Below are 14077 nucleotides of genomic sequence, written 5' to 3' on the forward strand. Positions count from 1 at the left end.
TCTCGTGAGCAACGACGCAGGAAACGCAGGCGCGGCTTTCTCCTCAACCGTAGGTGGTGGACCGTGCGCGAGCCAAGGGCGGCTCGCTCGTCTCGTCTTGAGGGCAACTCGATCCTCGCGGTCGCCATCGAGCGCTCCGCCCGCTCATCTCTCGCCGCTCCGCACAGCTGAGCCCTGAATGTGATTGTGCAGTGAGGGCGAGCAGAGCCGCATTGGGCAAGAGATTGCCTGCTACGATGCTCAACGAGAGTCGACGGCGTCGACGAGGGAGGGGGTGTGGCTGTGCTGTTGCGAGGATACAAAAGGCCTTTGCTCGCCGCTTCTTGTCTTCTTACCACGTCCCTTCCCCTCCTCAGGTCAGCCAGTCGGCACTATCATCAGGCCTCACCTCTGCCCTCACAGCGCTGCTGGTCCTCCCTCGCCTCCTCTTCTCCACTCGCTCAAGCATGGCCCTCGCGCGTCGCGTCACGTCAAGCTGGCATTCGCCTCGTGCACTTCATCTTCCCCTGTCGCCCCACTCGTCAACCTCGCAACCTCAAGGCATCCATCACTCCATCATGGCGCCCACTCGTCAAGCAGCCTCGCATCTACGACAGGTGCAAAGCACCGAGAGCAGCCCTCAATCCACGTGTGGTCACTCTGCAGTGCAACTCACCAAGCTTAGCATCAGCGGCACTGTATGTGAGTAGCGGTGTGGTTGTGCGCCTGACTCAGATCTCGTTGCTGACGCGTCGCGCCTCAACCTCGACTCGCTCGCTATCAGTTGCTTGGCTGAGCCTTGCCTTCATCACCTTGGCGCAAGCACGAGTTCGTAAAAAGTGACGATCAAGTCACTGCGCATTGGTGAGTGTCAGCGAGCGCAGCAGTGCCTGCAAGAGGGGTGATTGCTTACAGTCTTGCTCCCTGCTACGCGCGCGCTCAGAGCCATCCTGCCCATCTTCCTCTCAAGTCACGGCTCGCCTTCGTCACCGTCACCGTCACGCAAGATACGGTCTTGGTCAAGTGGACCGGGCCTCGCATCTTTCGTGTTGGTCACGCAAGCTTGACCTCGAGCCTGTCTCAGGCAGGTAGTTGGTCCACGTCACGGTCACCATAACCATCGTCAGCCCCTCCCCAGAAGCCGGGACTTCAGCAGCGATGACGGAGATGAGAGTGAGCACCAGACGATGTCTCACTTCAACGCATCGAGGCATAAGGAGATTCAGGCCGACCTCTCCAAGCCCTGCCCCTGCGGAGCTGTTCGCACCTTCTCCATGCTCATGCAAAGTCACTTCGAGGCGGAGCATCTGGTCGCAATGGCCCGCGACATGAGCGCCGTCAGCCTCCTCGACACGAGCGTGATCCGGGTCGGCGAGCCCCACACAATGACCATCAAACAATTCATGACTGCGAAGCACGTGAACAACGCCGCGTCAGGAAGGCCAGAGCGACAACCCACCATGAAAATGCCACGGGCGGAGCCCGAGACGCTCGCCGCCGGCGGCGCCGGCATCGCACAGATGCCAATCAACCCTTGGCTGATCGGTGCCTGGCTCGGGGATGGATTCCATTATGCACCGACACTATGCTCGGCGGATGATGAGACTCGCCTCTACCTTTTACGCATCGTTGAGGAGCTCAATGCCTCCAAGCCCCCTCAAGCTTGGCCCGTCGCCCTCAAGAGCGTCAAGAAGCCGCCTGACTCGCTCGGAGCAAGGACGTCTGGCTACACTCCATCGTCTCAGTGCCGCGCACGCAGACAAATTCTCGACGATGCCCGCACCATCGCTGAGGGACTGGGGATCCACGTCGGGAAGGTGGGCACCCGGGCCAATGCCCATCCCACCAAACCCAGCAAGGTTGATAACCTCGACTACTGCACATTCTCTGGACCTGCCTTGCTCAAGATGTAGCCCTTCATCGTCATATCCTACAAGCGCCTTTGTCACGCTAGCAGCGACAGCGGCGATAATAGGACGACCAGCGTGGCAGAGAGGACGGCCAGCATGGCAGCGAGGACAATCATAGCGGTAGCGAGGACGAGGCAAATGATCCTAGACTCGCCATCGACATCGACAGCCAGGACTGGCGGAACGACGGTGACTTCAATCCCGAGTGTCTGCAGGAAATTCAACGCCGTCTGCCTGCGAGCTGCCCCTGCGGCGGCACGAGGACCTTCACAATCCTCATGCCAAGCGACGAGGAGGCCCAGCACTTCCTCCGAGCGACGCTCAGCCACGACGCTACCTACCTGCTGGACGCAAATATCATCAGGCCCAAGGAGATCCACTCCTTGACCGTCGCTCAGTTCTTCTCCGCAAAGCACATCGAAAACGCTGCAAAGGGCAGTCCAGAGCGTCACCCAGCGCTTGAGATGCCCCGCTACCCTTTTGAGACGCTTCCTTCGGGCGGCGCAGAGGCAGACGATATGCCTTTCCCCCCTTACCGCCCCCACCCCCACCTCCTCGGCGCTTGGCTAGGAGACGGATGCCAAAAGAGCATCACCATCTTCTCCAGCGACAACGAGATGAGGGAGTGGATCTACAGCCTCATCATCAGTATGAATGAGCGCAGGCCTGCCGGCACCCGCCCGCTCGAAGTCACCTCAACCAAGCAATCTCGCGGTCCAATCAGCACCATCGACTGCTGGAGGCACAATAAGCTGCCCGCGCGAGGATGGAGAGTACTTCAACCCTCTCCTGAGGGCGATGCAGGAGCTGGACATGCTCGGCAACTGGAAGGCTCGCAGTATCCCCTGGATTTACCTCATTGCCAGCGAGGGCGTGCGCGCGCAAGTCCTCGCCGGTCGGCTGGACACAGACGGCACTCCCAAGCCCAATAACGGCAGACACTACTGCTTCACCCAGTGCGACAAGCATCGCCAAATTTTGGACGATGTCGGCTCGCTGAGGGCTTGGGTATAAGAGTCGGCAAGATCGGCAGCCGCCCCGCGTACGGGCCGTACGATTCTGAGCAGTGCAATGGCACGATCGATTACTTCACCCTTTCTCGCCCTGCGCTCATCAAGCTGCAGCCATACATCCTGCTTCCCCGCAAGCGACTGCGCCACACGCGCTTCTCTGAGCGCGAAGGCCGCTCGATAAGAGTAGAGGAGGTCAGCGAGCTACGCGAGGGCCGCACCATTCAGATGCCTGGCCGAGAGGCACCTCTGGTCCAGCTTGAGGGAGCATACATGATTCGAAAAGACTGAGCTGGCAGCAGAATCGCAGGCTCCACCACGGTTCTCCTCACTGCTCAATTTAGCTCCCACCCATCAGCGAGACTGGCCATATAAGTCTTACACGGAGTACCGTGACCATCGTCGACGCTTCCATCCTCAGCGCGAGGCTCAGCATCGAGCGAGTCCCGCGGGCGCAATATCGCCACCTTCACGGACAGGCTCAGCGAAAGCGCTTGAAGACGGCGGATGATGGGCAAGTGAAGGCGGTGGGCATGTGACGTGCTGCACTGGTCGAGATGAAATGGGAGAAGGGCTGTAAGCACCTGCCAAACGATAGCGGTGTCAGGGAGGCGGCAGGGCGCTGGCTCAGCAGCATCATAGTGCGCCGCTCAGACAGAAAAAGAAAGATCTAATGCTTCGCTTGGGAGGCCTCGAGGTGTGGGTGGTCGACAGCTCCTCCACATGTGTACATGGTGGGTCGAGAGCCACCCAGCTCATGTTCTGCTGCGACGCTCGAGGGGAGGGGAGAAGGAGTAGAGTCTGCGAAACACTCTGAATTTTGTGGTGATCAGGAGGCGCGCGTGATAGGTGGTGTTGAAGGAGCAAAGACTCTCTGCGTAGCTCAAGGGCTGCTACGATCCCGACGCCCGTGAAGGAGAAGAGGAAAGCCGGGCCGCCGAGGAGGGAAACTTCGCATGGTGTTCGCGTGGGTGCTGAGAGCGGTACAGAGGAGGGCAGACCCGACGAGAGCGTATGTTCAGAGCCATCGAGAGCCGTGAACCTGTAACTGATGCCGCTTCAGTCGCATCGCATGATCCAGCCGTCTCGGAGCTGTAGCAGGGCCATGTTGTTGAGTTTGACTAAGACGATGATGAAATTGACAAATGTAGCTAGCGAGAAGACGAAGAAAACGAGCAGGGTGCGTCGAAGGCAGTGAAAGCTGGTGCCGGCTGGGTACGACGCTCGCAAGATACAGACGCCGGATCGGCGAGTTGATTCTTATCCTACGAAGTTGAAAAACGTGCGCCGAGCGTGTGCTCCTTAGGCGACAGGACGAGCGGTCTCCATGACCTGGCGCTTGGATCCGGGCTTCTTGATGGCGTCGCCACCAGAGGTGAGCGAGGGGTAAGCGCGGCAGTTGGACGACTTGCCAGGAGTCTGAGGTCCAGGGGTGTGCTTCTGACCCTGGTAGAAGGTCGAGCCGTGGTAGACACCGGGCCACTCGCCCTCGGTACCGTCGCACTGGTCCCAGGATCCGGCGCTGAAGGAGAGAGTGCGGAGGCGCGGAGGTCAGCGTCGTTCTGTGATCCCAATTGACGCATTGAGCTACTTACTTGTAATTGGCGGGTTCATTCCAGTAGCAGCCCATGACGTCGTAGATGTGCTGTAAGGTCGAATTTGATGAGAAGAAGAGGTAGGATGGGGATAGGGAGCGTGACGCGAAGGAGTTGACCGTGGCGGCGGGCGGAGACGGAAGCACGTGGCAGATAGGCGAGGCGGAAGGGCGGGGCGGAGAGCGGAGAGCGGAACGGAAGGACGCGGTCAGTGATCGGCTCACAACACCTCGAATCGCGGCGTATACGGTCTCTCGACCACCCTTCTTCGCCATCGAAGACCACGAAGATACTCACAGGGCACCACTCCTTCTGATTGGCCCCCTTTGGATTACAAGCACGGAACTTTTTTTGCGGAGAAAGAGGCATGTCAGTGTGTACTGGGCCGTCTACCACGTCCGACCATACCCACGCAGAATTCCCTGTCGGAAATGAAGTTCTGCCACTCGTAGACTCGCTGAAACTGGCCGGTGTAGGCACGAGTGTAGACGAGACCGCCGACGGGGTTACCAGAGCCGGTGGCGCCGTGGGGGTCGAGCTCACCACCGTCGTCGCCCTTCTTGACGTTGATCTTGGTGAGGTCTCCGGTACCGGTAACCTGGACGTAAGATGGTGTCTTCAAAAAGTGCGCTCCTAAAAAATGAGGGTGTTGTCAGCATGCGCAAACTCAGCAAGACCGTCCGCCCACAGCGCAACGCACCCTTGATGGCACCGTTGGGGATGAGCCTGGTGCCGTAGCCGGACTTGAGGCACCAAGCGACCTCGATGGCCTCGGTGTCGCCGACGGTGGAGCCGGCCTTGGGGGGACCCCAAAGACAGAAGTCCTTGATGGAGTTGATGTAGGCGTTCTGGCACATCGACTTCTGGCTCGACTCGCCGTAGCGCTTACGGCAGTCGTTGTAGCCGATCTGGCCGCCCTTGGAGTCGGTCTTGGCGGGCAGGTTGTCGGGCGTGTCGTACTTGGCCTGGCCAACGGCGGCGAGGGCCAGGACGGCGAGGAGGGAGAGCTTGTTGAACATTGTGTGTTGGTGTTGGTAAAGACTGTGAGGATGAGAAGGAGAGTGGGAGTTGCGACCTGGAGATGAGAGGGGAAGAGGGCCGGGGACGAGGAGTTGATGAGGGTCAGGAGAAGGCGAAAGCGTTGGACCCCTGGGGCCTTTTATTCGCAGGCACACCCACTTGGCTGGCGTCGTTGCGCTGGTCCCGTGGCACTACAGTAGGTACCCCTGCCCAGCCGACCTGCCCAGCCGACGTCAACTTGGACCTCGACTTGCAGGCACACAGCGACGCATTCTTTGCGTCCATGCGCGAGCCAGAGGGGCCTGGCCAGCGAGCTTGGCGCAAGTCGTGGGCGTCGTCGCTCGCCGCCTGCTCGCAGCGGGGTCAGGGCGACTAGGCATCCCAGCCGCGTCGGAGAAAAGTCGACGAGGCGATTCTGTGTGTTCTTTGGAAGAGGGGCGGCCAACTCCGCCGCGTAAAAATGCGAGCCTCGCCTCGCAGCAAGAGCCAACATCGAGGGGGCCTACCCCCTGCCTACGAACCAACACGCAGTACGGCCTCGAGCCTCGAGCTTCGAGCCTCAACGCTCGAGCCTATCCTCATCGCGCGCGCCATGATCTGTCAACCATCTTTTCGGCATCGTGACGGACCCGGGGCCGGTAGACGCTCGATGCTAATTCGAAGAAGTCGCAGGATTCCCGTCAGTGCGATCGCGAGTCGTCACCATGCTGCTGCTGCGATCGATGTCTCTCGTTGTTGTGAATCAAACAAGCAGCGGAGGAGCAATGGCGGATCAGGTCCAAAATCGGAGCGAATTGAAAGGGACCGGCACGTCAAGTTTCCCGTTGACAGCCTGCGCTCAAGGCTGGCTGCGAATCGGCGCGGGGCGGCGAGTGGCGAGCGGCTCGCTGCGCGCCTGCGTATGTTGGCTTTGTGTTTGTGCGTGTGTTGCTCTCGTCGTCCGACATTCCTTTGCGACATATCAACTCGCTCCCACGTCGCGCCCACGTCGCACTGTCTTCGCATCGAGTCTCGACGCCGTTGTGACGTCGGACGTCAAGCATTGACGCCGCTCGACGCCGCTCGCTCAGGAACAAGGTCTGCTGAGCACGGGCTTCACAGGAATGCCAGCCGGCAAGCAGCTTCCTGGTGGCGGGGGCGGCGCCTCCTCGACGGCCGCTCTATTTCGTCAGGCTTGCGCTCAGGCTCGCTCACCATTGGCATTGGCCGGCGCCGGCTTGTCGGCAGCATCTGGCAGTGCGTACGGCGGCGTACAGACTTGCCTGGCGAGGCAAGACGATGTGCACGAACGCTGATCGATTCGCGTCTTTCTCGCCGCTAGTCCCCACCTTTCGAGGTCCCGGCGGTCTGTGGCGATCGCACGACCCATTGAGCCTCGCAACACCTGCAGCCTTCCAATCAGACCCATCTCAAGTCTGGCAATTCTATCACTGGCGTAGACAGGCCTGCCTCTCCGCGAAGCCAAACGCCGCGCACGAGGCCATCAGCTGGCTCTCCTCCAAGCAAGGGCACGAGGCTACCTTTCCCGCAGCGTCATCGCCGTCGCGCCGCTTTCGTCTCGTGACGCAAAATGTCGATGGCCTGTCCAAGCGTGCGAACGATGCGCTGAGCAAGAGCATCGACTCAGGTGGGGCCCCGCTCGACCCGCTCGAGATGCATGGCTCCCTCTTTCGCACGATGTGTACCTCCTGCGGCGACCAGCAGTGGAACTTTGATTCGCCAATCTGTGACAGCTTGCGTGGTACGGAGGACACCTCGAAGCCACTTGCACGCCTCTCCCTCGACAAGCTACCGCGCTGCAAGAGTGCGAGGTGCAACGATGCGGTGGACGGAGGCGGGCTTCTGCGCCCAGGCGTAGTCTGGTTCGGCGAGTCGATCCCGCTGCTGGACACAATCGCTCCACTGGTGGAACGCTGCGATCTGCTCCTCGTCTTGGGAACTTCGAGCACAGTCTACCCTGCGGCAGGATTTGCGGCACAGGTCAGGGCGAGGGGAGGGAAAGTGGCGGTGTTCAATCTCGACGGAGGAGAGGAAACTGGATCGGGTGAGGCTGACTTCTTCTTTCAAGGGCCAGTCGAAGAGACATTGCCTACTGCCTTGGGTCTCGCAAGCCCGTCGTCCGCGGCAAGAGCGTAGTCATCGTCATCGTCTCGCCACTGTATCATAGCCTGTATCGCAGCATGTATCGCTTTCATTCCTGATCTCGCCTTGCTTCCACTGCTTGCGCCCGCTCAGCCGAGACGCAACCCCAACGCCAGACCCGCCAACAGCGATGCCCTCTCCTGGAAGTTGGCAGTCAAAAAGTCCACGAAGCGATGGTAGATCCTCGCACCCATCGATCCGCTCCACCCCTTTGCCTTGGGGTCCGCAGGCCCGCCAGCGCTCGACTCGAGCACGTTGCTGTATCGCTGACCGAGCTTTAACCAGTCGACAGACACGACGCGCTGCGATGAGAGATACTGCAGGAAGACGAAGCCGCCGCCCAGAAGGAAGGCGATGAGCTTCAGGCCCTTCTTGATGAAGACGCCGGCGCAGATGCCGCTGCAGTAGAGAGGGAGGAGAGGGGCATCAGTCGCGGGTCCGAAGCCGCGCATCTCGATCCTGCTTGCTCACCACACGGCACCGAAGCTCAGCTGATACGGGTTCACGATGCTCTCCGGCTCCCTCTTGGCGCCCGTGTACTCAGGCGAAGCGTACGTCTGGCGTCCAAGCTCGGGACCCTCTGGAAGAGGCATGGAGGGTCAGCCACTCGCCTTGCTTCATTCGCTCGCGCGTCGCTGCACGCACCGCACTGAATCGCCTTGCCACTCGACGCCACACCCGCTACGCTGCCAAAAGCGAGCGCAGCGACGGCGGCCCAATGAAACGCGCGCTGCTGTGATTGGTTCCTGGCAATGGGCGCCGCTGCCGCAATGGCCGTCGGGCGGCATGACGATGAGGACGAGGAGAGGAAGCGCAATGGCAGTCGCGCCGAAGCAGAATGCGAGGAAGCGGCGCTTCTCCCGACGAGAGTGCCCGCTGAACGGAGACCGAGCCGCAGGGTTGCCATATCGTGTTGTTGATGCGAATGCGGAGAGAGGTTGTGGAGTCGCTCGCCCGTCCGTGCTTGGACCCGTTTCATTCAGTGAGCTCGAGCCGCGAGCCTCGACCTCGACGTCGCCCCGCCCGGAACGGAGGCAATGATTTCTTCCCCCCTGCCGCCCGCCTCGCTCTGCCCGCCCTCACATCTCGGCCGCGCAGCAACTGACTTCTTCCACTCAACGCCATCACGCTTCATCATGTCGACTGCCACTCGCACAGCAGCCGCTGCTGCTCAACCGCCGCCGGCGCCAGCAGCGCCCGCAGCCAAGCCTGCTTCGTCAGAACTTGACGCTGCTGCGCTCTCCTTTTCACTCAGCTCTGGCCCGCCCTCTTCGATTCGCCTCGATGGATTGGCATTCACCAAGCTCGTCAAGCACTCACGCGATGCTCATCCCCACAATGCTACCGGCTTGCTCCTCGGTCTCGACCTTGATGGAGCGCTCGAGGTCACCAACCTGTTTGGCCTCCCTCGCAACGCCCTCCGCACCGATGACCACGACGACAGCCGCACGCCCGCTGCTGCTACCTCGCAGACGCCCTCGCCGGTCACGAAGCACATCCAGGACGCCCTCGGCCTCCTTGCGTCAGTCAACGCCGACGCCAACCCCGTCGGCATCTACGTCTCCTCCTTCCTCGGCTTCGGCGCTGCCTTCACTGCACAGGTCCTCGAGGGCCTCAAGGTCGTAGGCAATCTTATGGACAACGAGGGCTCCTCACCCGCATCTCGCTCAAAGAATACGGCGAGCGGTGACGGCATGGAAAAGGCAGTCGTCCTCGTCCACGACCTTGCTCAGTCAGCGCAGGGCAACACAGTCGTCAAGGCATACCGCCTCAGCTCCGACTTCGTGGCAGCGTACAAGGCAAACGACTTTTCTGCAAAGGGACTCATCGACCACCGCCTTACCTTTGCTCACTTCTTCCACGAGCTGCCCCTCTCTCTGCATAACACGGCCCTCCTCGACGCCTTCATCTCGACGCTCGCAACCCCGCAAGCACCGCAGGCCTCGATCCTTCCCTCCTCTTCCTCCCTCTCCTCTTCTTCCTCCTCTCTCCTCTCTCAACCCCCTCGCGCGGCAATCGAGTCGACCTACTCGAACCTGACACTCGCACACACTCCCGTCCTCTCCTCGGCTCTCGAACAGACCCTCGAGCACGTCGACGACTACCTCTCCGAGGCAGGCAACATCGGCTTCCAGTCGCGCCAGCTTGCAAGGGAACGCACCCGCCTCGAGGCCTCTATCGCTCGTCGTAAGGCAGACAATGCCAGTCGCGCAGCGCAGGGCCTCGCCCCGCTGCCTGTTGCGGCCGGCTCGGTTGCTGAGGACGAGAAGAGGCTGGAGAAGCTGCAGAAGAGCGAGCCCTCGAGACTGGAAACGACACTTATGCTGGGAGCGCTGGATGCAAAGGCGAGGAGGACGGCAGAGGAGAGCGCGGCGGCTGCTGTCAGGCTCGAGGGGGCAAAGGCGGGAACCGTCTAGACAAGCGTTGGATTGAGCGGTGGAATCTCTTCACTACCACGAGCAATGTCTGCTAGCATAGCCACTGATTCAGCTCTTCTTGTAATGGTATAGTTTGCGCGATAGAAACGAGCGGGGCAGTGACGTCGCTCTTCGTGCCCGCGCCTACCTCGGCAGCCCCGCCAGGCCAGCACGCACAGCCCTCGCGGCTGCGACTTCTCGATAATCTCCCTTCTCCAGCAGGATGTGATCTTCCCCATCTGCCCCTTCTTCGCCCGCTACTTGCTCATCGTCTCGCTTCGCCTCGGCTTCTGCTCGCATCGTCGCAGCGGCCTCCTCCCTTCTCCTGCGTCGCTCTCTGCCTGGCGAATCGTCATTCTCGTCTGATGCTGGGCTGCCGTTCGTATTGCTCGCACTGCTCGTGCTCGCCTCGCCCACCTGAGCCTGTGCGTGTCGTTCAGTCCGTGCTCGTGCCCTTCTCGACGGCGTACGAGGCGCGGATGGCGAGACTTGCTCCGACCTGGCTACAGCAGTCAAGATTGCCTGCCCCTCCCTGGGCGTCGACGGCAGCACGTCCTCGCGCGAAGTGTCAGCCATCGAGGACGTGCTGGCCACCGAGTCGTCGAATATGGAAGAACCAAAGGAGTCATCATTCCGCGTATCGCTGCTGGGGACCAGACTTGCGGTGGTGGTAGGCACACCTCGCCCACTGCTCGGCCTGGATCGCCTGCCAAGTGAAAAGGTTCGAGGGGCCGCCCGCGCAGAGGATGAGGATGGAGTCAGAGGGCCCGAGCTCTCCACACCTCGTTGCTGCTCGTGCGTCCATCTCCTCTCCTCTTGCTGCTCGTGTCGCGACCTGATCTCTCGTGCTTGTCGATCAGCATCAGCCAAGGTCATCTCTCCAAGCACCCTGCGGCTGCCGGCCGAGGGGGGGTTGCCGCTGCTAGCCGATCGAGGGGCCAACGCTGCTGCTGCGGATCTCGGCGGATGACAGCTCCCTTCACCACCGCTAGAGACGATGCGACGGCTGCTTGGGCCAGGAGCAGTCCGCGACCGGCCCGCTGTCGAGATTGAAGGTGATGAGCTGTTGAAGGGGCGAATAGGGCGACGCGGGGTCATCGTCCGTCCACTGTTGGCTGCGGACGCTACTCTGAGATCGATGGGATCGATGGCAGATCTTGAGGACTCTTCCGCCTCTGCTTCGCTGCTGTGTAGTCTTGGACTTCGTCGAGAGGGGCCTGCTGCAGCATTGCTCGTAGACGGCGAGGGTAAGCTAGGCTCATCGTGCTCGATCCCGCTCCTCCGCCTGCGCTTTGATGGCGACTCGTCCTCGTTGGCACGATTCATTGGCGGCGGTGTCGATGATGATGATGAGGATGCAGGTCCCATCATCTTGTTGACTGGTAACGAAGATGATTTTCAGGTGGATGCGAGCGCTGCGACTTGGGTCGCGATGGATCGAGTGAGAGATTAGGGCACGGCTGAGTGCCGCCAGTCGGGAACGGAAATCGATGCCGCACCGCGAGACGCGTTTCGCGTTCTCCTCACACCACGCGACACCGATGCCCGCCACCTCGACCAACGACTGCTCTTTCTCTCGCTCCTTGGCACTTGGCAGAAAGATCGGAGCATTCATTGACCTGATCACAAGTTTCGGCGCAAGGTTGAGCAAATAGCTTCAATGCTGTTGATCGTGGGCCGTCACTGAGCTGATGAACAAAGTCGTACCTTCCACCTTCCACCTTCCACTACGGCCGCTGAGTGTGTCAAAGCTCACGATGGATCACGCGTGGTAGTGTGTGCAGTCGTTCATTCCTTTCCTCATCCAGGGTCCACTGACAATCGCACGACCCACAACCGATGCCGTCCTCGGCTCTCGTCGGCCATCGTTGTGAGAGCTTCAAAGAACAGCATGCCGACCTTGCTCTTCCACCGGGATCGATCGCGGTACTCCTCGTTCGCTCCTCGCTCCTCGCTCCTGGCCTACTCTAAAATCCCAGCGTGCGATCTCTCTGCAGCGGGCGAGGGTCCTCCTCGATGGCCGCGGAAGCTCGGCTTGTTTGCCCTGCGCATGCTGGTGCTTCTTAGCGCCGCTCGAATGCGGTGGACAGCCCTGGCCACGATCTACACTGCCTTGGCGCGCTCTGACCTCCTGGCGTCCCGCGCGTAGGCCAACCCTGCCGTATCAAGCTCATCGCGCAGTAATCGGCTCGCCACTCCCTCTCCTTTGACGCTTCGACGGCTACCCGGTCGCGCTGAGGCCGTGAGGCGGTGAGGCAGTCCCCGGCCGCTCAAGCGTCCCTCCGCACCGCTGCTGCCAGTCTGTCAAGTAAGGCTCGGCCGTGAAGATCGCGAGCGAGGCAGAGCATCTGTGCTGATCCAAACGCCACTGCAACAAATTTCAGTGCCCGCGCAAGGGCAGCGGAGGACCCTGATCATGACCTGAGACGGCGATTGGGTCGGGATCGAGCGTCGTGACATTCTCCTTGCGAGCTCGCCCCAGGACTTGTCTCTCCTAACCACTCATCCACCTATTCACCTCGTCGTTACCAGTTTTCCAAGCAGCCGATATCGCTCTGCACTATTTGGAAAACGCTACGGCAACGTTCGAGATATCAAAGACTCTTCTGAGCCGAAAGCTTCCACTCAAGCTGAGCTAGAGAGTCACCTCCTTTCGTTCGATCTCGCGCGACTCCGGCGCACCTTCGCCTGGTCAGCGCATCCTCATCCCGGACTCATCCCATCGTTCTCCCATTCCATTGGTGGAGGTCTTATAAGTGCTGTCCCATTGGCTACAGCGTGAGTACGTCCTCGTCCTCGTTACTGCGGGGTAGTTCCACCCCGTACCCCAGTTTCGTCGACTGACACCGTGTCACATCTCTCCCGTGTCTCACTCAGCGTGCCCCCCAATTACCTCAACTCTGTCCCGATCACCTCTCTCCTTCTCGATCGCCGACCGCACCATCCGCTCTACCACAAGCATCACCCACTCGACTCTCGATCTCTCACCACACAGTCATTATGAACGCACACGCCGACAAGCATCTCCTTCGCGTCCTCGTCGTAGACGACAACGCTCTCAATCTCTCCGTGCTTACGCGCCTTCTCAAGAAGAAGTTCTCGGACATCCTCGATGGTCCACCAGTAGCAGTCGATTCAGGCCTGAAGGCCTTGCAGCTGCTCCGCTCCAACGTTTTTGACGTCATCTTGATGGACATCGAAATGCCATTTCTCTCTGGCGTCGATTGCACCAAACGCATCCGTGCAGGACAGGACGGCGTGCTGCAGATAAACCGCACAGCACGTATCGTCGCAGTCACCACCGCCGTCGGCGACGAGCCGGAGATACTGTATCGCCGTACCGGGTTCGATGGATTAATCGGCAAGCCCGTCGTCTACGATTCCATCAATGAGCTGCTCGCCCCGCTCTCATCGGAAGCGACTTCAGCCCTTGGTCACGACAATCTGCCCAGTACCGATGTCGAGGGACAACGTATCCTTGGCCCATTGCCACCAATGCTGCCCATCACCCTCGGCGCAGAACGTCTCTTCTTCCTCCCCTCAGGCAATCAGCCTGTTAATTCTCCTGCGCCGGAGATTACCAAGAGCTCCGACTTTGAGCTCCTGCTGCGTGAGCAGACGCGCACGTCGCTCAGGCAATTTGGCGCTTGTGCCATGACGACGATGGAAGCCACATCAGGCGGAGGCGTATCAGACAGACGCACGCTGAGGCAGTACGACGACGGCGAGTGTGCGACACCGCCGATGGGTTGTGCGCAAGAAGAGCCGACTGCGGCCGGCAACAGCATCCGTCGGCACGCCTCAGAGAAGTACACCAGCCCTCGCTCTCAAACCCACACCGGCCAGCGCCACGGTTCTATGACGATCAGTCAGCAAGCCTTGTACCAACAATTGGAACGCGAGATGGAGGCAGCGCGCGTCGATGTACCCGAAAGAAGTCCATGCCGTCCGGCCTTTAAGCATCGCCATTCGGATCCTGCGGACGTCGAGCTTGCGGCCCGCAG

General features: G+C 60.6%; 8 protein-coding genes across 8 annotated transcripts; 5 read left to right on the forward strand and 3 right to left on the reverse strand.

The window, feature by feature from the left end:
* Positions 1-15: 15 nt before the first annotated feature.
* On the forward strand, positions 16-1034 carry BDZ90DRAFT_129252 (hypothetical protein). Its single transcript, XM_025503361.1, has 3 exons — positions 16-681; positions 764-843; positions 923-1034. Exons 1-2 carry the CDS (start codon positions 237-239, stop codon positions 820-822), a joined length of 504 nt encoding a protein of 167 aa, XP_025363340.1. The 5' UTR covers positions 16-236; the 3' UTR covers positions 823-843; positions 923-1034.
* Positions 1035-1166: 132 nt separating this feature from the next.
* BDZ90DRAFT_258815 (hypothetical protein) lies at positions 1167-2903 on the forward strand (the record flags this gene model as incomplete). The annotated part of the gene is made up of 3 exons (XM_025508107.1): positions 1167-1888; positions 1972-2537; positions 2614-2903. The coding sequence occupies 3 exons, from the start codon at positions 1167-1169 to the stop codon at positions 2901-2903; spliced, it is 1578 nt and encodes a 525-aa protein (XP_025363341.1).
* A 967-nt stretch (positions 2904-3870) lies between these two features.
* BDZ90DRAFT_129162 (hypothetical protein) lies at positions 3871-5743 on the reverse strand. The gene is made up of 5 exons (XM_025503360.1): positions 5195-5743; positions 4907-5127; positions 4792-4839; positions 4495-4544; positions 3871-4421 (listed from the first exon to the last, which is right to left on the reverse strand). The coding sequence occupies exons 1-5, from the start codon at positions 5511-5513 to the stop codon at positions 4202-4204; spliced, it is 858 nt and encodes a 285-aa protein (XP_025363342.1). The 5' UTR covers positions 5514-5743; the 3' UTR covers positions 3871-4201.
* Positions 5744-6758: 1015 nt separating this feature from the next.
* On the forward strand, positions 6759-8108 carry BDZ90DRAFT_270059 (DHS-like NAD/FAD-binding domain-containing protein). Its single transcript, XM_025508743.1, has one exon. The coding sequence runs from the start codon at positions 6793-6795 to the stop codon at positions 7648-7650; it is 858 nt and encodes a 285-aa protein (XP_025363343.1). The 5' UTR covers positions 6759-6792; the 3' UTR covers positions 7651-8108.
* Positions 7746-8249, reverse strand: BDZ90DRAFT_217943 (hypothetical protein; the record flags this gene model as incomplete). The annotated part of the gene is made up of 2 exons (XM_025504340.1): positions 7746-8055; positions 8128-8249. The coding sequence occupies 2 exons, from the start codon at positions 8247-8249 to the stop codon at positions 7746-7748; spliced, it is 432 nt and encodes a 143-aa protein (XP_025363344.1).
* A 508-nt stretch (positions 8250-8757) lies between these two features.
* Positions 8758-10178, forward strand: BDZ90DRAFT_230751 (hypothetical protein). Its single transcript, XM_025505589.1, has one exon. The coding sequence runs from the start codon at positions 8793-8795 to the stop codon at positions 10071-10073; it is 1281 nt and encodes a 426-aa protein (XP_025363345.1). The 5' UTR covers positions 8758-8792; the 3' UTR covers positions 10074-10178.
* BDZ90DRAFT_129346 (hypothetical protein) lies at positions 10154-11704 on the reverse strand. Its single transcript, XM_025503362.1, has one exon. It carries the CDS (start codon positions 11442-11444, stop codon positions 10218-10220), a length of 1227 nt encoding a protein of 408 aa, XP_025363346.1. The 5' UTR covers positions 11445-11704; the 3' UTR covers positions 10154-10217.
* Positions 11705-12959: 1255 nt separating this feature from the next.
* Positions 12960-13487, forward strand: BDZ90DRAFT_208450 (CheY-like protein; the record flags this gene model as incomplete). The annotated part of the gene is made up of 1 exon (XM_025504009.1): positions 12960-13487. A coding segment is annotated over one exon (528 nt), but the record flags the coding sequence as incomplete, so codon positions are not given.
* Positions 13488-14077: the final 590 nt, after the last annotated feature.

The sequence above is a fragment of the Jaminaea rosea genome (genome assembly GCF_003144245.1).
Source record: "Jaminaea rosea strain MCA 5214 unplaced genomic scaffold BDZ90scaffold_3, whole genome shotgun sequence".
NCBI lineage: Eukaryota > Fungi > Basidiomycota > Exobasidiomycetes > Microstromatales > Jaminaea > Jaminaea rosea.